At 40.6% G+C, this 27775-nt stretch overlaps 1 protein-coding gene across 2 annotated transcripts in view; it reads right to left on the reverse strand.

Annotated features, from left to right (window-relative positions):
• Positions 1-11323: 11323 nt before the first annotated feature.
• Positions 11324-27775, reverse strand: part of ldlrad3 (low density lipoprotein receptor class A domain containing 3) — a 40636-nt gene continuing 24184 nt past the window's right edge. For both annotated transcript variants that reach the window (XM_061283772.1, XM_061283773.1), the window contains 2 exons: positions 14689-15085; positions 11324-13859 (listed from right to left, as the gene is read on the reverse strand). In XM_061283772.1, the coding sequence (XP_061139756.1) occupies positions 13688-13859; positions 14689-15085 (569 nt within the window). In that variant the 3' untranslated portion in view covers positions 11324-13687. The remainder of the gene's footprint in view (positions 13860-14688; positions 15086-27775) is intronic.

The raw sequence follows: 27775 nt of genomic DNA on the forward strand, positions 1-27775 counted from the left end.
TTTCAACAATATGGGACATGGAGTTTTAGCAAACATTCTAATTGCTGACCTCCAGTGGACGTTCTGGAGTCCTGTCCCCTCCTCTGTCTCTGCGGGCATTTGCCCATCTGAACCTTCAATGTGTTCTTATGTGTCCATCTTAAAGCAGCATTGCCTTTAAGAAGCCCGGTATAATAACTACGAGTGCAATCTGACAAGATTTCTTTATGGCCTTCTCCTTGTACTTGTATGGTTGCTCTTGAGGTAATCTGGTTATCTCTATTGTCCAAAAATATATATAGTGTTTTGGCACAGGTGGTACGGGAAATTTTCCAGGTTCAGATCGGATTCATTAAAACAACTTTAAATTGAGACACATGATGATATCTAAATGTTATACAATTGGTGAGAATTTAAGGGCTGAAGAAGTCGAAAGACTTATTTTTTATCGTAGCGTTAGTGTCACATGTTGGAAATAAATGTTTTATTCTTTCAAGCCGGTTAACCAGATCTATTTGCTTACTTAGTATTTGCTTGGAAGACCTTCATGATGTTAAAACAAGTTTTCGCAAAACACTGTTGCTGTGACAACACGCAGTTCGCCAATATGGATTTGAACGTTAAAACATGCATGTTCTCATGTGTTTTTTAAAATAAAATGTCTAAGTAGTGCACAAATGTTTGACAAAACCATAGTTTCTGCAAAAACTACCCACTTCTGTTTGTATGTAACAACCCAAGACCTACAAAAATCAAATCAAACAAGAATTCGACCATTTTTAACTTATTTGAAAAAGCTTTCAAATTGAAACAGATTTACAGTTTTTTTTCTCAAATATGTCCACTGCGCTTTGCAATAAGAACCGGTAATGGTGGCAATTTTTACTTCGGGAAGCATGAATGTTGTACAGTATGTCTGTCATTCATATAGTTTGGCTAGTGACATTTTCCTGCATGTGTACCGTATAAGAGGATGCGTGTCCGTGCTTGGAAACAAGCCGCTCCTTTTAATGACTCGAGATTGCTGAAATCGAGAATAACTAATGAGTGTGAGCGTGCATTTGAGAGCGGGCGTGCTTTTTGTGGATGTCTGCGTGCAGGCGTGCACGCGCCTAGAGTGGGGTGCTGCTGCTGCTTTTGGCTCTTTGTGGCTCTCTGTGAAGCGGGGTCGACCTTGTGGGGCTCTCCTCTGGGGCCCGCACAAAGCCGGCGCAGGATTATCCACCCAGGGACAAAGTGTGCGATTAGCATGAGAAAGCAGGCAGCCCCAGCCTCGTAGCTGAGGACTGCCAGGCCTGCTGGAGAGGTGGGCCGCCACTCATTAGCTGAGGGAGATGCTGAATGCGGGCGCACACTCACCGCCGCATGCACAAAGGAAAACACAATGACACACACGCACAGTGATATGCATGCTCATACTGATGCACAAAACACATGCCTCGAGTGGCTGAAAAGTTCTTTCCTGTTTTTGAATGATGAATCTGAAGACAAACGAGCCCATTTGAACTGAACTGTGGCAATTTCTGTAAAAGGGACGTAGAAATTGTAAACTTGCAACTAATAAGAGCACGGATGCAAGGAAAAGGGACTAAACCAATCCGTCAAGAAGTAACACATTTGCATCCCGAGGTATTTTGTGCTTTGGCATAGCAGCGCACGTGCTTCACAATGCATAGGCAGAGATTGGTAGGCCATCCTGCTGTGATCTTCTTGAAGAAAGCTGCACAGGTCTTTTGAAGCATTTTCATGTTAAGCCGCTGATCAGTGGATTTGCCACCTCTTCACTGAAGAGTTTCTTACATTAAAGGGATGAGCTGACACTTGTGTCTCCTCATCTGTCCTGCTGTCTCCGGCAAGGAGGATGAGAGGAAGATGTCTTTTGTTAGAATGAGGTAACCCTCCCAAGTGGAGCATATATATAGGAGAGTCCGAGCCGAAGGAGGAGGGTGGGCCGACATGATTAGTGCTGAAAGATGCCAGCGGGGAGGCTTCGAAGCACAAAGATGATGAGTGTATTGTTTTAAATGGGGTGGCAGCCTTCGGTCACCGTGGAGGTCAAGAGTTCGGACTCCTGCCACTTTGACCCTTTATGCTTACTACCTTTTTTGTGTGAATTTGCGCTTTCATTCTTTGTCTTTTACAACTTGGCTTCTTTACAACCTGTTTTGTTCTCGCTCTGTTGGGAGGGGCAGGAGCAGCAGTAGGCAGGGCAGACTGCACTGGTGGTAGGCCTACAACTGCAACTCATGCTTACTTCTGTGCCATCTGAAGTGGGATTCTTCTCATGCCTGATCTACTTTCAGGTTTTGTCTCCTGTTTTATTCACCTTCACATAACACTCCTTTTTCTGTCTTTTTTCCTTCTCTCCATCTCTTTTTTTCTCCTTTTTCTGACCTTCTGTCCATCTCCTGGCTGGCAGACAGTTCCCAGCTGTATGGGGCACCACAAGTCATGGGTTGTTTTGTCTTGGCCTGCACCAAAACATACCAACACCAGAAACTCTGGCAACCACCTATCTTTCCAGCATTGAATTTTGGAGGAATTGGCAACATGACTAGCTTAGCCTCACTGTGATGTCAGTGATTTTAAAGCAAGGAACAAGCTATGGTTGAAACTGTAATATTATTTCAAGTTCAGTCTTTTGCCACTGGCATAAAATAAATGTCAGTCCATAGCCGTGGTATTTTAAATTCACCTGCCACACTAAAACATAGTATTTTCACTTTGTCTAGTGCATCGCCACTTGATAACAAAATTAAGGTTTAGTCTATCCTATGTTTTATAGATGGAAGGACTCACGAGCAGGCATGGGATGAAGATTTACAAGATGAAACTTGAAATGGCGAGTTAAATGGCGGGCTACAAGCGGTCAGCTTCAGACGCCTGCGGCCAAAGAAGTCGGCTGGAACAGGCTCCAACACTCCTGTGACTCCTGTGAGGAGAAGCGGGCCAGAAATTGAATGGATGGATAAATGTTTGTTCATGTGTCCCCGCCGATTGGCTGGCGACCAGTCCAGGGTTAAACACACGGATTAGCTTGCATAGTTAGTAGTTCACTCACGATCCTAATGAGGGGATGTTGATATAGAAAATAGATGGACAGATAAAACCCATTTCGTATGGGGCAACATTATGATATTCCGAGAAACTGGAGCAGATTTAGTCTGAGTGACACTCCGTTTATTATAGCTGTGATGCCACAATAAGATTCACAGTGAAAAGAAAAAAAGCCAGGAGCGTGAGTCTATAAATATTTGACTATTCCTCACCGGTGGGAAATGTCTGATTAATTGAATTAAAAAAGGCATAAATCCCATTTTAGGAGACCTAAAAAACAAGCCAGGGTCTCTCCTCTACGTTCCACAGAACATCTTAATCAGCAATAAAATGGAGCTTGTTATCAGTGACACATTATAGCACCAAAGCCCACACATCCTTTGCAGTCTCCTCCTTTGGCCTGCACCCACATACGGTAGATCTACTGTATACTATGAAGCCTACTTTCGCTTTTCTATTTTTTACCTACTTACAGTCCTACTTTCATCACAGTGTTGTTTGCAACTTTAGATACAATGTGTGCAGCATAGATTTGTTCAAGTTATTTTTTTGGGATCCCATTCTACATCGTCTGTGCCGAAAAGTGCATTTTTGTCATTGAAGAAGGAAAATTAAATTCATGCAACATGTGTAAAAGAGGAGTCGGCAAGCACTATTTATGAGTGTGTGTGAATGTTTGTGTGAGTGAGTATCACAGATGGCTTGGGGTCCCTGTGCTGACATGACTCTCATTTATAACACTCAAGCAATCAGAAAGGGACGCTGCAAGCTTGTCTCTCTCACACACAAACACACACAGATGTAAATATAGCATGGGCTGGTGCACTCTACCTAGCAACACACAGCACCGAATGGCATGACAGTGGTCTGTGGTGCGACACTATAGTCAGCAGAATCAATGGGCGTCTGATGCTGGAGGATCTGGCTGCTGTCCACAAGGGGGACTGTTTGTGTTTGAACAACTGTCAACACAACATTGACAGCATGATGCCATCTTATAAAGATCACTGGTTGGATTTTGCTTGTTCGCACAACATACGTGTTTTAAGAATCGTGTTTCAAATTCATCCATCATTCCATTCAACAGTTCAAGGGACGTTTGAATTCCTTAGGCGAGGGAACCCAGCAAGCTGTTGCACACACGCCCCTGCCTCTACCCACACATTGCTCACAGAATAAGAAGAAAAAAAAAGGATCAACTCCTTCTGCTGAGTTCCCTGGGCCCTTTGAACATAGGTCCCCACCCCGGGGCCTTTGGGCATGGCTCTGTGCCCTGACACTGGAGTCTGGGGTTATGCACACCCTGCTGAATGCATTCTAATGGCTCAGAATGCTCCTTAATGAGCTTGAAGATGCAACGCTCTTTATGGCCTTGTTCACCTGGGAAAATCACAATCTGCGCCGCTCAGGACTGGACACAGCTTTATATACGTTTAAACAAACACAGTGGCTGGCTTTTTGCAGTCTCTACACACTTTTGTTATTTGGATGAATAGAGCTGGAACGTGGCCAGTTACATAGTCTACTACATAGGCGGTGTTTTGGTTTGGTGTGGTGGAGTTCGTCTAATTCTTGCAGTCTTATTGTTACAAACTGTAGTCTATATTTTAGTAATGGTGATAGTAGATCATCGTTGTTGGGCTACATATCAACAGTATATAACAATATATATATATATATATGACTGTTATCGGATCCGATGTCAATCAGCTCGAGCAGTAAGAAGTAGTTTTTTCCCTTTTGGAACACTTAGCCCTAGAATCCAGTGGGGCAGTGGCAATTACACTTGAATGCACACAGCACACAAAAGTCACAGGTGTGGGAGATGTGAGGCTATGCAAATCTTTTCCTGATGTGCCCCAACTCCCCCTCCTCACCTGAGTTTTACAGTTCCACTTCACAGAGCAGCTTTGGTAAGTCAGCGGAGCACAGTGTGAGAGCCCCTGCGTCAGGAGTTTGGTGGTTCTTGCTGCCCCCCAGAGGGAGTGCCCATGGCCACGAGGGGAGGGCGAGGGCGTCCCTGTTTGACAGCTCAACACACAGGGTCTGCTGGTGACCAAGGGGCCATAGAGGGGAACAAACTATTCTACTTTAGCTACGATCACACCCCGGTTCCATCCCCCAGGCCTCTGGGCTGTTGTTCTTCTCAAGAAAAGGGTGTGTTCGCAGGCAAGACCAGGCGAAGAGAGGCAGGGCTTGGGACAAAAGACGGTCCTTGGGCCAGCACTGTTCTGCATGGTAGCGGCTGTATTCTGCTCCCCCTCTTTTTTCACCTTTTCTTTTCTTTGACGAGGCTGCTTTTGTGGGGATGCGATGGAGGCCAGGGGGCAAATATGATGGATGGAACTGGGGGACTCTGACAAGTTTTTGGGGGGGGAGGCCATGGAGAGGATGGGGACGGGGGGCCCAGTGTCGTGCTGCCTGTCTGAGAGGAACGTGCGAGGCATGGGGTGGCCTTGGCTAGGGGGCGGACAGGGACCAAGGGAGGGGGCTATGGCTTTATGCTGTGTCTGTTTTGTTTAGAAATAAAGGGAAATAATGGCCGGTCGGGTTGCAGTTCTTGAGACGGGTCTCAAGACCACTTTTTTAGGGTCTCTAGCTCATCCCAGAATGAAAGGCATTTTTACTCAGTCTTGTCTCGGTCTCAGACAGGCCAGACTCTGGAGTTATGATCAAAACCATGACAGTACTACCAGAAATGCAGAATGCAGGTGCTGTTGCCGGGAGAGCCACGGCCGCTACACAAATTTGCTTAGATTTGATATTTGTTTCATTGCATCATTTCAGAAATAACATAAGAGAATTTGTGTTTGTTGCAAATGTAATAAAAAACATACTGGTTATTTTGTTTTGTGATTTTTTTCTTTGATTATATTCACAGTCTTGGTCGTGTCTCCATCTCAAAACTTTCTAGTCTCGATAATGTCTCGGTGGGTAGGTGTGGTCTTGACTAAAACACTAACGGCCAGTGTGACAGAAGAAGAAAAGCTGGAGCTCATCAAGGGCTATCTAACTTTAGATACCCTGCAGGAAAGTCAACCACAAGCTGATCCGTGTTGTTTGCTAAAATAAAACGTGTGCTGCTGAATGTGGAGCTCAGTTCTCTGGGGGTGAAAAGACAGATGAGTGTACAGCATGGAGATGAAGCCACAATATTTCATCACAGACAGTATAAAAGTAGGGCTAGATCAGTGCTTCTCAAATAGTGGGGCGCGCCCCCCTTGGGGGGCGCGGTGCTATTCCTGGGGGGGCGCGTGTGACCCTGGGGAACAGGCTTTTTTTTTGGCAGTACTAGAATAAAGTGTAATTGCGCGTTTACTACAGCAGGGGGCAGTGGCGCTCTCATTGTTACTTCTGTCACGTTTGCGACAGTGCAACATTTTACGACTTACAAGACAAGTTAGGATAGTCACGGTGGGGAGGGGGGGCGCGATTAGTTTTCTTCTTGCTAGGGGGGGGCGTAACAGAAAATAATTGAGAAGCACTGGGCTAGATGCATTAAAATAATGAGGCAATCATGAGACAATTCTTCAGCTAATAACACACAATACCCCACACAGGAAGTATCGTGTTGTTGCCATTTATGAGGCCGCTTATTTTATTGACCCTATCTCTTCGTAGGATTAGCGTATTCCCACGAGATTTGCCTTCCCTGGTCTCCCTGATTGCACCTTGCACTGTGGAATTTTCTCTCTGCTACTCAGTGACAGCCGACTAATCAACTTGCTTCCCTCTCCTGGAGTCCACCTTGTGACCTGGAATGTCCTTAATCCATAGAAATACATGAACAAGTGGCCGTCTCGGCAGGAACACTTCTCAGCCCCTTTCAGACTCCTGACACCACTTCAATTCAGATTTGTTTTGTGCAGACCTCCAATTACAAAAAGGAATCTAGACAGAATTGTTTTAGTGCAATCAGTTGCTCTTTTGTTTCTATTAGAGTATTTGTGTGCAGAGATATTTTGGAAACTTTTTGGCAGATAGATGAAGCAACAAATTCAACAGCATCATAGATCTCCCCATTACTGTACTCTGTCAGAATAACTGGAGGTCTTTGTGGACACATGGAGACCACCTGCTGCATGACAAAGCTCCCCATACGCCACACTTTCCCTTTCCTTTCTCCGTGGTAGATATTTAACCTCCCGGTGTTGCACAGACAACAAAACAAAAACAAAAGGAAATCAAGACAAACGTCAATCTTCTGCTCATCAGATCTCAATCAGGACCTGGCAACCTGCTGGCATCCCTCTGTAGTGAGATCACTATCTGGCATCATGCTGGTTGTCCAGTAGCAGGCCGCCTGGTGGCTGTCAAATCATACCCAGAGAAAGACATCCTCTTAGGGCTATGACAAAGGTGGCTGCTCCTCAGGGATTACCCATTAGCCTTCTAGTTTGTGTGTTTAACACTGGTCTGAATGCAAGGGACAAGCGCCAACACCCCCCAGCCTATTCTTAAGCAGGGAAGTGTTACTGTTTCAGCTGCTAATTCCAGACTGACATATCCACATACACATTCATGCATATATATATATATAAACTATCTATCGCTATGCTGGCTCACGCTGATGAAGGAATAATGGAAAATGTTTTTACAAAATGATCGCTTATGTTTCAACCACCGCTTATTTGTTAGTAGTGAGCTGCAAAAACCGTTTCCAGAGGAATGAGTGAAAGTGCATGGACAAATGAATGCAGTTTCACATTTGTTCAGTGTGATTAAAAACAACAATTTTGTAAGTTTCTCATGAATCTTCACGGCAAAATGGATGTATATGCAGAGGGTGGGTTTCCATGAAACCTTTCAATTAGTGCGCATCCAAATTAGGTCTATATAGACTGTATTCACAACTGAGTGGCGGTAGACTACATTATGTTTCCATGTTATTGATAGAATGATTACCACAGTCCTAAAATAAAGAACACATTAAGAAGTGCGTTAACTTTTTATTCACAGTGTGCTCTGGAAACTTTAACATTTTCATTTCGTATTCCATAATTCTTCAACTTAATCAATAGACTAGTCAATAATGTTAGTAAACAAAAGTCATCAGGATACGTGTGGATGTTGTAGTAGTTTCATCTGTATCACAAGACTACTTGGTGCTCCTTCTATAATCAAGTTTCATTTTCTCACATGAGTAGAAATTGAACCAACTTTCCCCACCCAACAAACAAGCCTAGTTGTATGAACTTGATGAAGCCTACTCGGATGGGAGGCGAAATGTCTTCTAAAACAAATAGAGCAGTCCAACTGTATCTGTGCCCTTAAAATAAAATAACCTGGATGAATGAGAAAATCCACAAGCATGTTGAACAGGAATGCAACATTATGAGACTGGCTGGTAGCATTATCACAAAGGGACTGAGATAAAACAGGGTTAATATCGTCATGATCTGACGCCACTCGTCCAAGGAGGATTGAAACGTTTTGAGTTTTTCAGGACATTAAAAAAACAATCATTAATTCACAGGGAAAGTGTCCATTTTTAAAAATACCTCATTTAAGTGACCTATAATCCTACTTTCAACAGTGAGTGTGAATGTGTGAAGACAACTTTACGGAAACGTTTTAATCTTAGTGACGGTTTGAAACGATTGTATGTTGTGATTCTAGCCAACGTTTTTGTGCTCTGTGACTGTGATTATGGGCTCAGACCTGCTGGTTGGCGGCTGATTATAACACAAGACGCCGTGTGTTTGTGGATCTCTTAGCAGAAGAGATTCCCACCGTGCTCAGCGTGTCTGGGCTCTGTGTACTTTTTGGGGCTGCACGCGTGACTCCGCCAGCTGTTCCATTCTCTTTTTTGGCCCTCTCAACCCTACCCAGCGCTCGCCCCTCGCCGACCCCTCCTTCCCTCAGAGGCCTGCTCTTCATCTGATAAGGGCCACACTGGCCAAACCCTCGGCAGAGCTCCTCGCGGCCCCTCAGAGCCTCTGCCTCTGAACAATGCACCCTCCTTCCCCTCCACACTCACGCTATTTACATGTGAATCCGCACGGTCTTATCTTCAGTGCACCGCAGCTATGGCTCAACAGCCAAAGTGAGTGTATTTGTGTGCGCCATTGGTGAGAGAAGATGGCCTTGCGATAACTGCACGGCTGAAAGTGAATAGTGAAAAGAAGCACTTGTGAATTAGTAAAAAACATGTACTGCCCACCACCTCAGTTTTCGTCACAAGCTGAAATTGGGCAGCAATTTCACAACAGAGTCCTAAATTGAAATATTTGAAAAAAGATTGAAAAAAATACTTACATGACTGTGTACAAACAAAAGTAAAGTGGGTTGAATAGGTGGAATAGAAACACAGTTTTTATCTCCCTCCCTAAATGCATAAAACTAAAATACAAACTGATTAGCATTATGGTAATATTCCTTTATGCTCTTCTAACTTACTACTTAAATATACACAAAACAGAAACACCCAAACTGAGCAGACAAAACTCAGGCATATATCCTCTGTTCTGTGCCAATAGCTATTACTGGAGATTAATTGGAGAACTTCTTGTTGCTCTTCATTATTCTGCATCTTTTTCTGCATAAACAGGTGCCAAGTCGCATGCTGTACAACATGCCCAATTTCTTATTTCACACAGAATGACTATTTGGATAGTTTTGTATAGGTCCAGATGGAAAAACAGAAGTGTACGTGTGTTATCAGTAACTATTTAAAGACTGAATAAACAGGCATTGTTTTGACGAATGTCGACTGCTTATAAAACTTTTCAAGATACATTTGCATTTTTGGTCTGTTGCTGTCTTGTGTATTCTGGGGCTGCAGCTACTTCATGGAAAAAGGCAGAGTTGCATGAAAATATATTAAATGTTTTTGTAGCACTGACACACTAACCCTACACAGAAATTGCCATGTGATGGTTTTGAGGGTGGATGGGGTCTAACAAGTACACAATGAAAGGCCAGCTAGCAGGTAAACGCAACAGTCAATTGTACTTGTGAATCCTTTAAATATTATGCCATGACAAGTCTGCTCATCGCTGGATGACCAGTAGTAGTTTAGCCTACCCATATGGCATCATCAGTGCACACTCCATGTACTGAAAATAATACCATGCAGTATTCAATTTTGCGTTCATGCCATTAGGTACCATAAAGTGGGGATCACGAAGGGACACCTAAGGTTGTGAGTTTGTCGGAAAGTCCAACTCTTGGCCAAAATGATAAGGTTCCAAACTAATAATGCAGAGCGACAAATCAAGCCCTGATTAGTTGCTGCAATTTATAAGCATTTTCTGAAACTGGCATAGCCCGTGATACGCACGAAGGGACACCTAAGGACGCGAGTTTGTCGGAAAGTCCAATTCTTGAACAAAATAATAAGGTTGTAAACTAATAATGCAGAGGAACAAATGAACTCCTGATTAGTTGCTGCAGTTTTTAAGCATTTTCTGAAACCCAACAGCTGCCAGGCAGAATGATAGAGAGAGAGAGAGATAGAGTGAGAGAGAGAAAGAGAGCGAGTGAGGGAGCAAGCAAGAGAGACATGGCCAAGTGGCCCGCAAGCTTTTAATTAAAGTCTGTGTAGTTAAGGGCTGGGGCTGAGCAAACATGGGCCTCTTGCAACAGATTTGAAGACTGGTTAGAGAATTGAGGAAGGCGTGAAGGTGGTGCAAATAATTGTGAGACGTATAAATGAGGGTTGGGGTGATAACAAATGATAAAGTGATGAGGGACTTTGTGCTGACATGCTGATGGTATCACATGATCTGAGTCAACCATATATGTATTTATTGTGGGGTGGGCAGTCTAATGACAGGGGAGGGAAATGATAAAGAATTAATGTTTTGACAGAGATGGGGGGTTTATAAAAGGTGTAGATTTGTAGATAGTTGCCTTGAAACCAAGAGGGGGAAGCTATGACCCTTGAATTATTTATATAGGCAGGTACTTTTTCTTGAAAACAAAACAAAAGTGTAAGACGACCTAATTTACATGATTAATAATTTAAGTATTTCAGAAAGCTCCTGGGTTATGAAAAAAGAACGGCGCCTTTAAAGCTTTCATTTCACGAACAAGAGGGACATCTTGTGGTTGAACATACAATAACACAATCTATTATTAAAGCCAAAAGATCCCAATACATTTTCAATCTACAGGTTTCAAAAATAAAACACTATGGCACAGAGAACTTGGTGAAAAAAAACTATATGCAGCATGCAAAAGAAAAGTAAATGTGTCCTGTGAAACACTCCCGGTTGGAGGAGAGTGAATGCCATTTTTCAAATTGTTACACAGAAAAGAGCACATACAGAATGCTGAAATGGGCTTGTTCCTTTGGTATGGAAAGTTGCTTTAGTTATATGAACTTGTTTGGTATTACAAAGTATATGCTGTACTTTTTCTTTACAGCATTGAAGATAAAGAACACGTGATAAACACATACATATAAACAGATCCTTCATGTCATTGAAACATTGAAGGTGAACTTTCCCCAGCATGTGCAATTTCAAACAATATCGCATATTATTGTTTTCGTATCAGTTTATCAGCAGTGCATGTCTGTTGAAGATTCAAACTACAATTATTTTCCATTTTCAGATAATGGAATAAAGGCATATCATTAAATACTGTTTTTATCTAAACACTGTTCATTTCAAAAGCAAATACAGTACCTTTGACAAGTCATTTACACCTTTGCAAGTACATAATATTATGCAAGCGGTAATGACGAGATGTAGCCAGGCAGGCTCGCCAATATAGACCACTGAACCATATGATGATAGGGTACAGAGACACCATTGTCATTTTTATGAGCAAGAGTGCTATCAAAATTATTTAGCTGTAGTAAAAGTACTACATATTGCTATAAAATAAAAAAACTTCAACAAACACATAATTGCAACTTGTCAACATAACACGGGTGGTCTTCAGACTGAAATGGACGAGAAGCGTTTTTTTTATTGTTATTTGAGGAATGCTTTAGTTAAATGAGGGGTCGTTTTAGTGAGTGTGTATGTGTGTACGTATATGTGTGTATACATATATATATAATTATAGCCTTCAAAAGTTTGGGGTCACAAGTTTGGGGAAATGTCCCTGTATTTAAAATGTTTAAACTATTTTTCAATGAGAATAATATGAAACTAATCAGGAATACACTCTATACATTGTTCATGTGATAAATGTCTATTCTACTTACAAACGTCTGTTTTTTTAATGCATAATCTACATCGGTGTGTAAAGGCCTTTTTCCAGCAATCATCCCTCCAGTTTTCTAATGGTCCATTGTGTTTGCTGATTGTGTTAGAAGGCTAATGGATAATTGGAAAATCCTTGAAAGCCCTTGTGAAATTCATGCTGCACTCACACAAATAAGGCAACAATACAGAGTTCTGAAGATTAACTGAATAGCAGGTTTTAAATACTGTATATTTGAATATTTCATCCTTCTATTGGAGTCTTTTAACATTTAAAACACACACACACACAAAATATTGCAAAGGTGATTTACTGAGGTGCCATCAAAGTGTGTTTCCATCAAGGGAAATGATAACACTTTTGCGTCTTGCTGACAGTACCATGTACTGATTTTGAGGCTGCATTTGAGTGCTGATGGTCTTTTCCCTTTTTTTGGGAGGATACTCATATCATTTACATCTACCCAAGATTCTGTGTGTACCACTGAAAAAAACTGAGAAATCAAAACATCTGTCACAAATCAGGAGGAAAGAGCATATTTGAGGGCGAGGGTTGTCAAAACACAAGGCTCCTCAAAGGCTTCCTAGTTCTTGGGGAAAGAATAGGGAATGAATTCAGCTACATAAAGCTTTACGTACACCTCCATTTTCGATGTAGCACTACATGGGAACACAACCTGGAAATATCCTGAGGGTGAAATTAAATGGAAGGTTTGATGCATCTTTTGCATGTACCAGAACCTTATAAAAACCAAGATACAGTGAAAGCATCTTATTGGCACTCTTAAGACAGTTTTAATGGAGATTATTCTCTGAGGCTGTGGTCAGTAGTTTAGAAAATATCTCGTACCTTTGACTGTGGAATCAAATTCAACTGACATGCACTTAGGACTCGTTTTAAAACAGAGGTTCTTAACCTTGTCGGAGGTACCGAACTCCACCAGTTTCATATGGGCATTCACCGAACCCCTCTTTGGTGAAGAATTAATATATTTTTTTCAAATTCAAGACATCAATGTTTTTACTGGTGCACAAAATGAGCTATGTATGAACATCCCCTTGTTCAAAGAACAAAACCAACACAATGCATGAACTCAAAACAAATTACATACCTGCAAATCAGCATGACTTCTGCTGTTGCCTTTGTGAGACCAGTTCAGATACGAGTCATCACAAATTTACACGATAAATCAGGTGTGTTCGGTCCTCTCTACAGAGGAGGCTCTGCCGAACCCCAGAGACTGACTCACCGAACCCCTAGGGTTTGATCGAACCCAGGTTAAGAACCACTGTTTTAAAATGAAGGATACTGCATGCAGCTCTGCAAAAACGTCCACCAGGGGAAGCCAACACACAAAACTGAGTTTCAGGATGAAGTGATTTCTCAAAGGAGTTGTTCAGTCTTTAGTAGGTGCGTTGTCATCAGGTCTGCGCTGTGGAATGTGCGGCTGTGCAGTCCTGCAATAGCTAACAGTGAGGCAGTAAGAGATTGGCTAAAGCTGATCCGCTATCTGTCTAAAATTTGAACTGGACTGACTGTTTGAGGACATAGTTCTGAGGGTGGGCGACGCAGAAGGGCTCTCATTGTGGGCCAGGGTTCCCTCAGAAGCTTCGTCCCCATCTAACAGGTAAGGAGGAGGTGGGAGATCAAACCAGGGAGGGCGACTGGGGGAAAACAAAAAGCATAAGCACAAGTCTCAAAGTGTTCAGGCAACACAGTGACATACTGGTTAACATGTTCACAATTCATTGTTGCAGGGTTTGATTTCGGCCTTCCCTCTGGGTACTGCGGTTTCCTCCCACATTCCCAAAACAAGCATGGGAGGCCGATTGACAAGTCCAAATTGTCCGTATGTGGGAATGGTTGTTTGTCTGTGTGCCCTGCGGTTGACTGGCAACCAGTTCAGGTTGTACCCTGCCTACAACCCAAACACTGCTGAGATACTCAAATTTTGAACAGTTTTGTAATGAGAAGTTTAAAATTCTTTGATGATGATGGCAATGAATCAGTGGGACCGCCTGATAAATGACTATGGAGAAAAGCATACTTCTTTCCTGGCACGAGGAGGAACTGTATCCATACTTTAGTGAAAGCCTGATAGGCAGCTGCTGTTGCTGATTTTTCACAAAGACAAAGGCATTAAACGGCTTCATGGTTATGTTGATGGCACTCCAGACATATTATAGACATACTCTCATTAGGAATAAGAAGTCCAATTCATGCACATACGGTGCTCTCACTGTTGTTTGCTCTGTTATGCAACTTTGAATTCATGGCGGATGTAGAAAATGTTCATGCAACTAGTAAGGTACTACCAAATGAGCACCGATGAAGTTTCTTTAATTCCAAACACGCACTAAAGTGAAAACTGTCGGCATACTCGAAATCCAGCTTCGCAGTATCAACTTTTGACAATGAAACTGTCAACAATAAGTAGAGTCAAGGCGTGCCTTGCTGCAAACAAAACAGCACACTGGATATAATGTATTTTACCTGACATCCATGACGGCCTGAGAGTATGATGGAGGCGTCTCCACTGGCTGTGCAGTAGGACAAAGAGTATCAGACAGGATTTGTAGCATCTGAGTAGATGAGCTATGCTGGTTGGCTGAAGATGGGGAACCAGGAGGAGAGAGCCCTGGATCACCAGGATGCATGTGGCCGTGATCCAAGATGACCAAGCGGGACAGCAGCAACGGTTGGTGGTGGTGAGGGCCTCCTCTTACACCAGTGGGAAGCAGAACACTCCTCTTTCTTTGGTGATGAAGCACCAAGGCCAACAACGCTACAACCAAAACGAAGATGATGGCACTCCCGATGACAGCGTAAGTGATGCTGGGGTAGTACCGCAGACGATAGTCCAACGTCACAAAGTCCTGGCCGGGAGCTTCTGCAAGGGAAAGGCAAAGTGTCAAGTGAGGATGCAAATGAGAAGGAAATGAGGATGTAGGGGCTAGGAAGTCAAGATATGGTAAGGAGTCTCTTATCACTAAGGAGACTGAAGTAAGAGAACTACTATATAGACTGGAAAGAACAGGCACTTGGGAGTTGTGGAACCAAAACATTAAACTGTCTTCCCTTGAAAATAGACTCAATGTAATCCTAAAGAGGAACACGGCAGCATTTTATTACAGCTCAAGAAAGCCAAGGCTGCACTCCTTGGGTGACCCAGGTTAAATTTTTAAACCCTCATTCATTATTATAGAGATAGAAAAAGGACAGAGGCTAAGTGGTGTGAACAACCTCAAATAAAACACGATCCGTGTTTTTGGCGTTGCAGATAAGAGAGGGTATCAAAAATCAAGGTTGTAGTTTAATGGCCAGAATAGGGTTTCCAAAAACTACTAAAGTTTAGGATAAAAAGATTTGTGTTGCTAAATAAGATAAAAGAAGGGACTGCCAGATAGCATTGCATCTTGTTGTTCTACAAACACAATAAGGCAATAGCTCTGAAAGACAGTGTGAGAATATAAATCAAGTTGAAGCATGCCCAAATCAAATTTCAACTTCATAATGGCAGATTGTACTGTGTAATTGTATAAAGAAGGTAGAGATAGACTCGGCCCTATTTATTAAGGCACTGCAGGCAAGCAGTGCTAATGAGGAGGGAGTATTTTACATTACCGGTTGCTATTTTATTTCAAACTATATAAGTGCCTCGGGCTCAGGCTATAAACAGCAAACCTCTGGGTCCCTCATAAAAAGTTCAAAATGCACAACTTTTTCTAGTCTTCGTTGGAAAGTAATGCTTCACTGCCTGAATAAACTTTGTTACAGTTCCAACAATAGTGTGCCATTGTGTGGTCTGTGTTACCTAGCGACCACACAAACTGCTTTTGAATGTTGCCCAAAGGGCTTGACAGGAAATGAGAGTACGAGATACCTCCAGGTTGCTATAGCAAGACCTCGCTTACATCTGGGAGGCTTAAAGGTCAGACAATGCGCTAAAACATTCCACACGTAATGCTTGCTTGTATGTATTATAACTGAGCAACATGTGACAGTTATTTTTATGGGACACATGTTTTAACTTTTGTGGTAGTTAGAAGAGTGGATGAGGCTACAGCCAGCAGCTGGTTTCACTGCATATACAAACAAACAAGGTCATACATGTACTCGTCGTTCCCTTTACCTATAGGGAAATTAATTGCAAAGCGTCAGAAATAGCTATTACCGGACTTTCCGCACTATAAGGCGCATATTGTTGAATTCCCAACAACGAGCAGTGAGGAATGCCACTTACTCATGTACTATGACTTCCTTAATGAAATCCAATCTTATTCAGATGCTCCACCCACCTGCTTCCCTCCTCCCACGTGATTTAGAATTGGTCAGCATTTCATGCTACCAAGTAAAAGCAGATTGGACTCTTAGTTGAGAACAATTTCCATAATTACCTGGTTGAACAAAAACACACAAATGTATGCACCCCGCTGTCGTTCCCCAAGTCTGTCAGATGTCACTGCAGTCCTCTGGGAGTGCAGACAAACAGACACAAAGGGAACTCATAATTCCGCGACGGTAACAATAGGGGCTTGATCGGCACATTAGCTGCAGAGTGAAGAGGCTTGAAAGGCGTTTGCAAATCACAGAGGGATGGAAAAAAAGAAAAAAAAGAAAAAGAACATGACTAAGGAAGCATCCATTTTTTTGTGAGGGAAAAGAGGTCTTTGTCTCTCAAACCCCCGTTGAGTGCATGAGAGCACATTATTAAGGAATACACATATACCAATTTGTAACAACTTAACTGATTTTTAAAACGTAAAAGACCCCAAACTCAACAACGATGTGTGTTTACTCCTCTTACCACATTAAAATACCAGACACACTGGCAGTGGTGCCTTGAGACACGAGTGAGAACGTTTTTTGTGATTTAAAAAAATGTTTTATTTGACTTGCAAACACAAACTTGAAATATGGGTGCTGTGTGATGGCCAGGAGACTTAACTCACTTTCGAACAAATGGCACTCTGGTCGATACTTCGCAAATATTCTTAAAAAAAAAAAAAGAGAGAGAGTTTTCATGCTGTAAGAAGAATTGCACGTTGTGTATTAATCACCAAAGCCGCCACTACCTTAATGCTAACATACAATGGGAACCATATCTACCTTTTCTTTTCATTTGTGGACAATCAGTTAATATTTCTGCACATACATTTTTTACTAAGAAGTCAGTGATAGTAAAATATACATTGTCATGCACACTATCTTTCATCACATAAACCTCTTTTGTCAGGTGAGCTCTCAGAACATGAAAGGTAACATCATGATCAAAGTTGGACCTTGCAGTTCCCCAGAGGCTTTCAAACCATCACAAACAGACATGAAAAGCATGCTACAGAATTCCGGGTAGTATTCCTATTAAATGTGTGCGTGCACACAAGGATGACAACAGCGTGCAGTGACCCTGAACAAGGCACTGAAAGTGCTGGCGGCCTGTTATGCCCACTATAAAATGTAAATTATTCAAATGACCATTTATTGCAAACATTTTAGAGAAATAATGGGCATTTTTTTCACTTTATTAGGTATCATACATAACATCTACCAGTTACACAGTGTATACATTAAGTTATCAGATGTACAGCCTTTACACTCTGCCACTTAAATGAGCTGTTTTCCATGTTTCTCCATAAACAACACCCCTTCAATGTCCTTGCGTCCTTCTGTCCACTACGGCTATTTTTTTGTTTGTTTGCCATGTTTGGCTTCCTGGATTTAGTGCATTGCCTCCCTTGTTGACCCCCCATCTCAATCCCTCTTGTTGGTGATTTACTGTACAGTAATTCAGAATGTTGATGCAGAATGTTTTGACCGAATTCAAGGTGGATGATGCTCCAACTATTGTGTGTGTGTGTGTAGACAGTAAAACATTGAATGCAATTGACTCTCTTTCACTGCAAGTTGTGTCCCCATATCCCACCACAATCTTGGCATTTCACTGACCTCTATTACAAATTCCTTGCCTTGTAGGTATCCTGGGGATATATTGTAGCGAAGAAAAAAAAGATGCGGACCAGATGTCGAACAGGTGAAAAAGAGCTTTTTTTCAGTAACATGTCCGAACATTTTATCTCCCCTTCTGCAGTCTCAGGAGAGGCATCACCATCTAATTAACGATTGGCATAGCCATAAAGAGCTGTTCATCAGGAGGAGTGAAATCCGCTAGTTATTTTATTGTCTCCGTCACAAGAAAATACTGTGCTATTGACATTATTATAGGTGACCTCATATGTGGCAAATTATCAATTATAATAAATGATTACAAATAGATTTGGAATAACCAACATTAGTAGGTGAATTTAGAAAGTGCCTTTTAAAAAATTCCAATCAACATTTGCCTCTTTATTGATGTCACTTGCTTGTGAGTGAGTCTCCTTGCTGGCAAAGTCAATCAAATGTTGTGTGTAACAATTTAAGATAAATTGGGGCAACAAATGCCATGTTCTGCCTTCAATGTAAAAAGAGTGCAACAAACAAACACCAAGCAGTTTAAGTTAAATCTGAGGTGTGTGCTCTTTAATCCTCATCGGCTACTTTTACATGCACTGAATTCAAGTCACCAATTTGTGGGACACACTCAATTAAAACCAATGAAAGAGCAACATAAAATAAAAATGAATTTGGGTGATTAATGTCCACCTCAGAAAAGTGGAAATGGGGATATCCACTATTTTTAGCATATTCCTCGACTATGCACTCCCGCTGTGTCTCCAGTACGCTGAAGACATATTTCACATTCATAAAGCACTTTGGTTAAAAAGACTCAAATATGAGGGGGGTGGGAAATTAGTTATCGTCCCTCGGCTCCAATTTTTTTTTTCAGGCTTTGCTAATCCGAGTCTGTCAATGGCTGATAGAAGTTGGTCACAGCCACACTTCCCCTCATTGCACAGTCACTTTGTGCAATGCTAATTACAGGTGGGGGCTTCTGGTTCCTTTGGCAACTTGGCTGCTGCAGTGCAGTTATGTTCACTTCTGTGAGATATAATAAGATGGAGGAATGGACACTGAATTGGCAGGCTCACAATATTATGTCCTGTATGAGATGAGACGAGAAGAGGAAAAAACAAAAGTGCTGAAAAGAGAAAAATACCACTAGGGGGCAGACATATAACATGCTTCTATACACTTGAATACACAAACACTGGGCAATTTTAAAAAGTGTGTGGGTGTGTGCGTAGCCCACACCATCTGGCTTCACACAGTTTTTATAGTTCACTTTCACAATTAGCTTGCAGTCTATCCTAGATACTAGACTTATAACCATGCTCCACGCTGTACATAGTACTCTACACCACCATCACTTGCATCACATCATTTGCGCTAATAAGAAAACACATAAGATGTAGTGTAATTACCTCAGTCTGTGCAAAAGACACTCAGTCAGTTGGGTTAATGTTTTTTTTCAAAACTAATTGTGCAGTGCTCGTCTAAGTGCCAAGGACAAACATACATTTTGACAGATTCCGGATGAAATTGTCAAATATGTCCTTCCACTTTTTGCCATATTGAGTCGTTGTCAATAAGCACCCTGCTAACAAATTCTGAACGTAATCACACCAATATAATCACCCTCGAGTCTGTCACATTTGTTGTTGCAGTTAGTCACCAACGAACAATTTAATTTCTTCAGCCTCAGAATTGAAAATGGCAAAAGTCTGCTACGGTCACAATTCATTTTTTTTTTTATATTACTAAGTTCAATACAAACAATAGACATAAACACCTGCTGCTATTCCAGTTAATTGAATTTCGATAATAATAGTGTTTATGAGTGGTTTACCACATAGTCTTTTCCTGCTAGAAAATGTACTTCATAAAAATAAGATTCCTAAAAAAACCTGATGGTTTGGAGCGACCCAATCATTGCATAATGTCGGCGCATCAATACACTATTTTCATACTGTATACATTATCTATATACTGTGGATATATAGCCAAAATAGGACCGCAATACGATTTGTAGAATCGCAGCAATCGGGGATCATCCTAAACATAACTCACCCAAAATCATTCTGGCACTATATTTTACATAGGAAACATGTCGGGTCTGACAACTTGAACGGCTTGTGCAACAAACATCAACAGCAAATGGGTACATTGTAACTGGGAGAGCTACACATAGTATTCTTGTTGAGGTTTTCATTAACTGGCCGACTGACACGGTGTATTAGTACAAAATGATATGACTAATTGCTTTGGGCAACACTCAATACAAACACTCAACAGACCTCTGAAAACAAGTGACCGCTTGTCGAAACTCTAAAATGGCATTAGCACTTACATCTAATGTATTTATGAGAAATCAAGCATTTACAGAGGCAATAATGCTCAGTTTAGATCGACACAGAGTTCAGAGTTAATTTAACAGATGAATGTTAATTTGGTTGTACAATGCAGTGGTTTAGAACTGTGCTGCAACATACTGAGCTCTCATTTATATGCACATGCAGTCATGCACCTCTTTCCAGTTGGTGTACACTGTACACCAACCTTCTATTTCATTATTACACCTACACAATTATATGAGATTCAAAATCGGTCTGTCTGAATAATTAGACCTTTATAAAGACAGTCGGTTTTGATTGACTGACACTGATATTACTGTATTGTGGTTGCAGAGTACTCCTGTAATGCTTTTATTTACTGAGAGATGTTTCTGGTATTTTGCTTGGCTCATTTAGCTATATGCGAGTCAAATATTGCAAACTGCTATATGTATGGCGCAGTGCAGTTTGAAACAACTGTAAATCAAAACCGTTACTACTTTTTTAATAGCAAAAGTTTTCATACTGCTCTTGCACTACCACATTAAATGGTGCACTGCAGTCAGTCTTATTATTCAAGCCAGTCTGTGTACATTACAGTATATAGCAACTTATACACTGTTGAACAACTTTGCCCATTAGTTGAAATGAAAACTCTAAATTGCTGATAGGTGTGAATGAGGTTCGAATGGTTATTAGATGGTTTGGGGGTCTTGCTACCATAAGACCACTGGTGGTATATAAAAATGACCTAATGTGATCTAATGGTATGAGTTCCTCTTGTCGTATGAACCATCACGCAGCCTCAAGGTCATGGAAATTCTATTCTTGCCCCGAGTTAATCTTCATGTCTCTGTTGGTGTGTCCTGTCATGTACTACATGTCTGTTTTCATGATCATGAATTGAGAAATAAGGATCTAATGCAGATAGTGTATGTCAGCATAGTACAATGTCCAAAGTGTATATCATCTGATTTATACTTTAATGTGTGTAAAAGGGACCTCAATTTGCCTGCCCTGTAACAACTTGTTCGCTCCATTGCTTGCTACAATCGGAACCATCGTAACACTCAGTCAAAACGTTCGGTTTTCGGTCAGAGGGCAGTGGTGGTGGGGTGAGGGGTGTTCGGCTAGAATTAATGGATGAATTTGGCATTGGTTAGAGAGAGTGGAGAACAGAAAAGAGATGCTCACATGCATTTAGGGGTGGTGGTGTGTGTGTGCGAAGCATAAAAAGTCAAAACAACCTGTATTTTGCTCAGGATTATGAAGATTGAGGTGTGCAGTAAAAGCAGTACGGCTGCTCAGAAATGAAAATAATCATGACCTGCATCTTGATGACACGGAATCACACATGCATTGAAAAAAAAACCCCCCTGATGTATGCAATATAGAGAATCATGTGCTATGTCACTTTGTTTTGTCTCATGAAAAGAACATGGGAACATATTTACAAAAATGTTTGGGCTTTATACTCTACTCACTTCTGTGACATGCTTTTTATGCTTTCTTCTCTGCATGTTCAAGGTTTCAGATTATAGTGTTGGGGGTTAACCCCCCTTTTTTTAAGAACACCTTCCTTGCACTGCCCAACCTTTTTTTTTTTTGAAGAGCTTGGATAGAGAGGATAAAAGAGAAAGGCTCATCCTATCATGTCTAATGGGTAGTCACCAAGGCAACGTTCTTTCAGTCTCAAAGTTCAGTGGAAGATAGTCTGACGGTGCATATAAACTCAGATGTAAAAGCATAGATGTGATTGAGAAGAACAAAACACTATGTTTCAAATGTATTGGAATCGCAGACTTCGCCCTAAAATGTCCTTTAACACTAACCTGTGCCTTATGTCTTTCGCAATTTACTGCAAAAATCTATTGAATCAAATTATATCACGTAATCCTGAAAGTTACACACGGGTGACTAAAAAGTTCAATGAAGATGGAGACAATGCAAAAAATAATATGATTACAAGATTATGCTGTTACGGGGTTCTTTTGAGACAAATTACTTCTTTGTACACAGGAAAGGCAAATGCTATTTCTAAGTCAATTACTGGGAGACTCGCTGCACCACCAAGGTCTTTGCAAAAGGACAATTGCTCTAATAATAAGATGCTGAATAATGTAGTGCTATCATGCTATTATTATCATCAACAGTGCTCATTGTAGCTGCTTTCTCTTTCTAACTATCGCAATGATCACATAAAAAGTGGAAAGTAAAAGTTTAGTACTTTTAATTAACTGTGATATGAGTATGCAATTTTTCACAGATGTAAACATTTTGTGTCCAGCATCTTTGAGTTCAATTCCTAAAAAAACACAAGTTTTTTTTATTTTTAAAAAGGGTTGCATTCATGATTTTTCTTCAGGATCTATGGTGGCCCCTTCGAACTTGAACTGAAATTTCAAAGAAACTATTATCATAAAGTCAAAGAAGAATCCAAAACCATAAAAAAAGGTGAGCCAGAGGAGACAAAGCAGATCACCATCATCTAACCTCACTTGCTCCCTTATCTCCATATTATGTACGTACATCTGAAAATGTTTCCTATGACTTTTTAAGTGAGTGTATACCCTTTCACAAGGGTATCAGTGATGATAAGCCAAAGAGGAAAATGGCTATGATTAAAGGGTTATGACAATTTATCGCTGAAAACAGTATTCATCAAAGCTACTGTTGCAAAAAGGAAATGAGGAAAAAAATACATTTGACCAAATCAAAGGTTGGAAAAGGCTGTGTTGAGTTTCAAAGGTCCACTGAGTCTTTCCATAAATGATTCATTACATCCAAGTTTAGTATAATTCCAGGTAATGTGCTAAACTCATCTATTTCATCCTGTAATTAGATAATACTGAAAGAAATAACATGTATAATTATAAATGGAATTATGAACACACATTGCCTTGGTTCATAGTCACTGCTTAGGTTTATTTTATTTTTACACGAATAACCAAAAAAGGTCCAAGATCTAACATTGAGCAATAGCTCATGTCTTAAACACATGATAAAAACACCTGCTAGAATAACTTTGAACTCAGAGAAAAGAAAGTTTTCAATTGTTGATGCGACTCCTATCACCACTAAACATGCTTATATTTCAAATATAATTCCCACCTTTCTCTAGGTTTCTGTTTTGCTTCAATCTCCTCCTAGTAAAAAAGTAGAGCAAGACCCCAGGGCCTATTTCACCATCAAATCACACTCTTTAAACAAGGAAGACAATGGAGGAAGACAATGAAGCCCCCAAGTCTTTTATCAACGTTAAACAACCGAACAACACCCACCAAGTTGCTTTCTGCTATACTAGCATCCTCCATCAGCTTCACAGGACAAGTGTCTGGCATGAATTTACTCTGACCTGAGAAATGTTTGATGTTAAATCACAGTGATAAATCAATTGAATCAATCAATGTTTTTTGCACACATCAACTGAATAAAAAAAAGGAAATAAGCAGCTTAAAGATACACTGGTGGAATAATTATTTTTTTGTTTACATCCCAATTCACACAATTTTACATCTATGAAGATTTTGCTCCTTGTAAAAGTTGACATTAGCATTCACAGCTATTTAATTTCCAGCATTCTATTTTACTCATGCATTTTGTCTGAGATTTTGAAATTTGACACACATCAAGAGCATGCACATATTCACGTAACATTACAATGTCTTCCCAAAGCAAACCTTAGAAGAGCTAGAATACACAGATCAAACGGTAGTATACTGTGCAAGTGATTCAACTTTGGGCCAATTGGATTAATGATGCAGCTTCCAACAATGCAGCATCTGTGGCCTGAGGGAGCTGCAGTGATAAAATATTGGTGGACTTATCATCACACAGTGAAAGCTAGGATGAGGAGGATGATGCAATTACATGTACAGTTTAACTTGATATGCTTTATGTCCTTTCAGTATATACAACAAACTAGAGTACTCAAATGTATTTGCGGATATTGCAACAATTTTCATAGCTTTAAGAACTTTTCTATGTTAAAAGATGTGTGCTTAAATTTAGAGTACTAACACAGAGGATATTGTGGCATCAAAAAGTGTTTGCCTTCTTCCAATTTTTTCTGCATAGTTTACCTACTTGAAAGTTTCAGATAATCAAACATAGTAAATTAGGCAAAGCTACCTGGTCTTCTTATATGAAAAACGGTGCCTCTTGTTAACTGTACCCCTCATTTGTCTGAGTTAAAAAATAAACAATCAAGTTCATTTATGCTTACCACACTCAAGAGTGATTATCTCCATACCTGTTCAATCAGGAAATCACTTAAACAGAACCGTAAAGTCAGACAAAAAGCTGCAACCCCCCGCCCCAAAAGAAAATTAGGAACGGATAAGAAATACATTTTTGACCGAATTGACCGAGTCTGGAAAGGGTGAGAAGACCATTGATAACAAAGTTTTAGAATTACAGCAAAGCCAGAAATCGAGAAAACATGGAAAAGTGGTGAACATGCCCACGAGTGGCCAGCCTACAAAACTCCCACAGCGACAAGTCATCCAGGAGGTCACAATGGAACAGGACAACATCTAAATAAGTGTAGCCCTTCTTGCTTTAGTTAGTAAAAGTCAACCCCCAAGTCAACCGCCAAATTTTCCTGACAATAGGTTCTATGCATTCCACCAGTCCAAACATTGTACTGTACACTGATTAAGTCAGTATATGGAGAATATGACTTAATGAGCAAAATCCACCTGTTTTTACCTATAAGGAGCAGACATTTTGCCACTCGCTGTCAACTGAAAATGAGTTACAAACTCACAAAACAGGCCAACTCAGCTATTGGGTTGTGATCAAATGATGAAGCTCACTTGGGTTTTGCAGCAGGACAACGATCTAATTACACAATTCAAAAATGGAATATTCTTTGCTGCATATAAAATACCAGTCTCTTCTTTATAAATATATAAATTTCTTTATCATTTATAAATCTTGGTGCCACTTTCACCCAAAACAGAAATAGTGTATGGGAAAGAAAGCACAGTTCCACATTTTGATTCTATTTCTATGAATTTCAATGCAAAAAGCTTCCCAGTAAAGTGCCAGGGGAAGATGTGTCTTTGTGACACGAGTAGCTATAAAGCATCACTCAAAACCCATCCCTCAGGAGTCAACCCACTTGGTGTAGTCATTCAGTTACTGAGTGTTTGCAAAAGTAATTGCCTTATACCTTAGTCGGCAAAGCAAAGCAAAGCAAAGCAAAGCAAAGCAAAGCAAAGAAAAGAAAAGAAAAGAAAAAAAAGAGAACCCTTTATATTATGAATGCAGATGTGTACAGTGAATCACTCATGCATTATGCCATTACCTCATGTACTGGAGTAAATTTACATTTAGAAGTCAAAAAATACCCTAGTTAAAAATTGTTAGAAAGAATTAAAAACAAACCTTTGTATGATTTTTGGAGTGTTTGTTAGTTTGAATTCTACATATTGCTGGTGTTGGAATGAAACTGAATGAAAATGAATAGTGCACATTTTGTCACAGATCTCACCTATTGGTCAATCCACACAAGTGTGCTATTTTTTTTAAATCCAAAATGTCGAAAATGGTACACACGCCAGCGATCTGTTGTGATGTGACGCCGAATCGGAAACATCCCTTTTGTCATTGTTTCACATCACAGTCTATTGTTGTTTTCAAAGAAAGAAAGAATCAGCACATAAATTACCAAGAAGGATATGAAACGGTGCATGAAAACTCTAAATAACCACAGTCTGCAGTACAAAACACTACAGCACAAAAAAAAGAGTCTATGACTGACTCACAAAGAGTCGTTTCGTGAGGTTGGAAAGAAAGATGATGGCAGTAGGAAATAGGGAGTATGGAAATTCAAAGCCACAGCTGGCAGATATTGCAAGGTTGAAGTTCCATGTAAGGAATAAGTAACAAGAACTGAAAAGATTTTACATCACACAACAGTTTTTTCGTTCCACTTCTTTCTTTCTCTATTTCTTTCTGTCATCATACTTTCTTTTGTCTGTATTGCTGTTTAATTTCCATCTCACAATTGTCACTCAACTTAAATTCAGTCATCCTCATCACTCTCCTGCATCTATACTTCTTGTTCATTCCCATTTCAGCAAATACCACGATATCCTCTTTACTTTCACAATTTCTTCCGCCATCAGTTTTTTCTATATGCTGTCATGACCCTTTCCAGATCCAGCATCTCCATCATCCTGTTCTTCATTCACCCCGTGATCCCCTCTTTCCGAATCCAAACGGTTATACCTTTCTTTCAATAATTGTCACTTCCCTTAATCCCTTATCTCCATCAGATTTTCTCCTGCTCAAATCACTCTTCTTTTATCTTTCCATTCCATTTTCCATCCTATTTGATACATTAGTTGTCTTTTTTTCCCCCATCATGTGTTGTCTCCGTCAGCCCCTCATCAACTCACATTTCTGTCTCTCAGTCTCTGGCGTGACTCTTTTCTCTCTTTTCATCTTTTAACTTGAGCCACCTTTCTTTCCAGATTAATACACAACATAACATGGATGTGGAAATCTTCACTAGCAGGCCTGAAATGTAACTCACATTTACAATTTCTATGGTCTGTCAGCAACACCTTCAGCTAAATTGTTTTTGCGGGTGAATGCACACATACAGAATTGGCATGGAGCAGAAAATATGGCCCATTACAGCGAGAGATGACTGACTCACTTAGGTGGGCCTCTGTTTATTATTATTAAGGTTCACTGCCCCTCAAAAAGATTATGTGTGATTTCTGCATAATTAGTTCATTCTAAGAACTTGATTAATATATACATATTGTGGAGCAACCATAAGTGCAAAGTATTTGATAAATTATTTTGTGATCAAAAGACTGAATGATTTCACATGCTACTCTCAAGACATTCCTATGACGAGTTTGATCATGGGAATTGTGTTCACATCAAACATGAACGATTGGAGCTATTATTATACACTGATTTTTGCTATTACCAGTCCGGCCTGGTCCTTATCCTCGCTAATAATGGGGCTCCTCTGTACTGTATATGTCTTTAGAGGCCCCATTATTGTAACAAAGCGATCAGTCCCCATGACTCTGCCGCACACAAATGCACAATGACACATGCAAACACGACGTACGAGTAAAAGCCCACAATCTTTTCTCGTTCAGGACAAACCAAAAGCAACAGAGGAGCTTTTGTTCACAGTGAAATTCCTCAAGCAGCCTGTGGATGCCTGCTGCCACTTCACCAACCATCACCATGACGACTGCATAAACTGTGGAAGGAAAAGTTGTTGATTTACACAGACTTGACAAGTGACAGTTGACTAGAACTGCTCCAAGGACGTG

The sequence above is a fragment of the Syngnathus typhle genome, linkage group LG7, assembly GCF_033458585.1.
Source record: "Syngnathus typhle isolate RoL2023-S1 ecotype Sweden linkage group LG7, RoL_Styp_1.0, whole genome shotgun sequence".
Classification (NCBI taxonomy): domain Eukaryota; kingdom Metazoa; phylum Chordata; class Actinopteri; order Syngnathiformes; family Syngnathidae; genus Syngnathus; species Syngnathus typhle.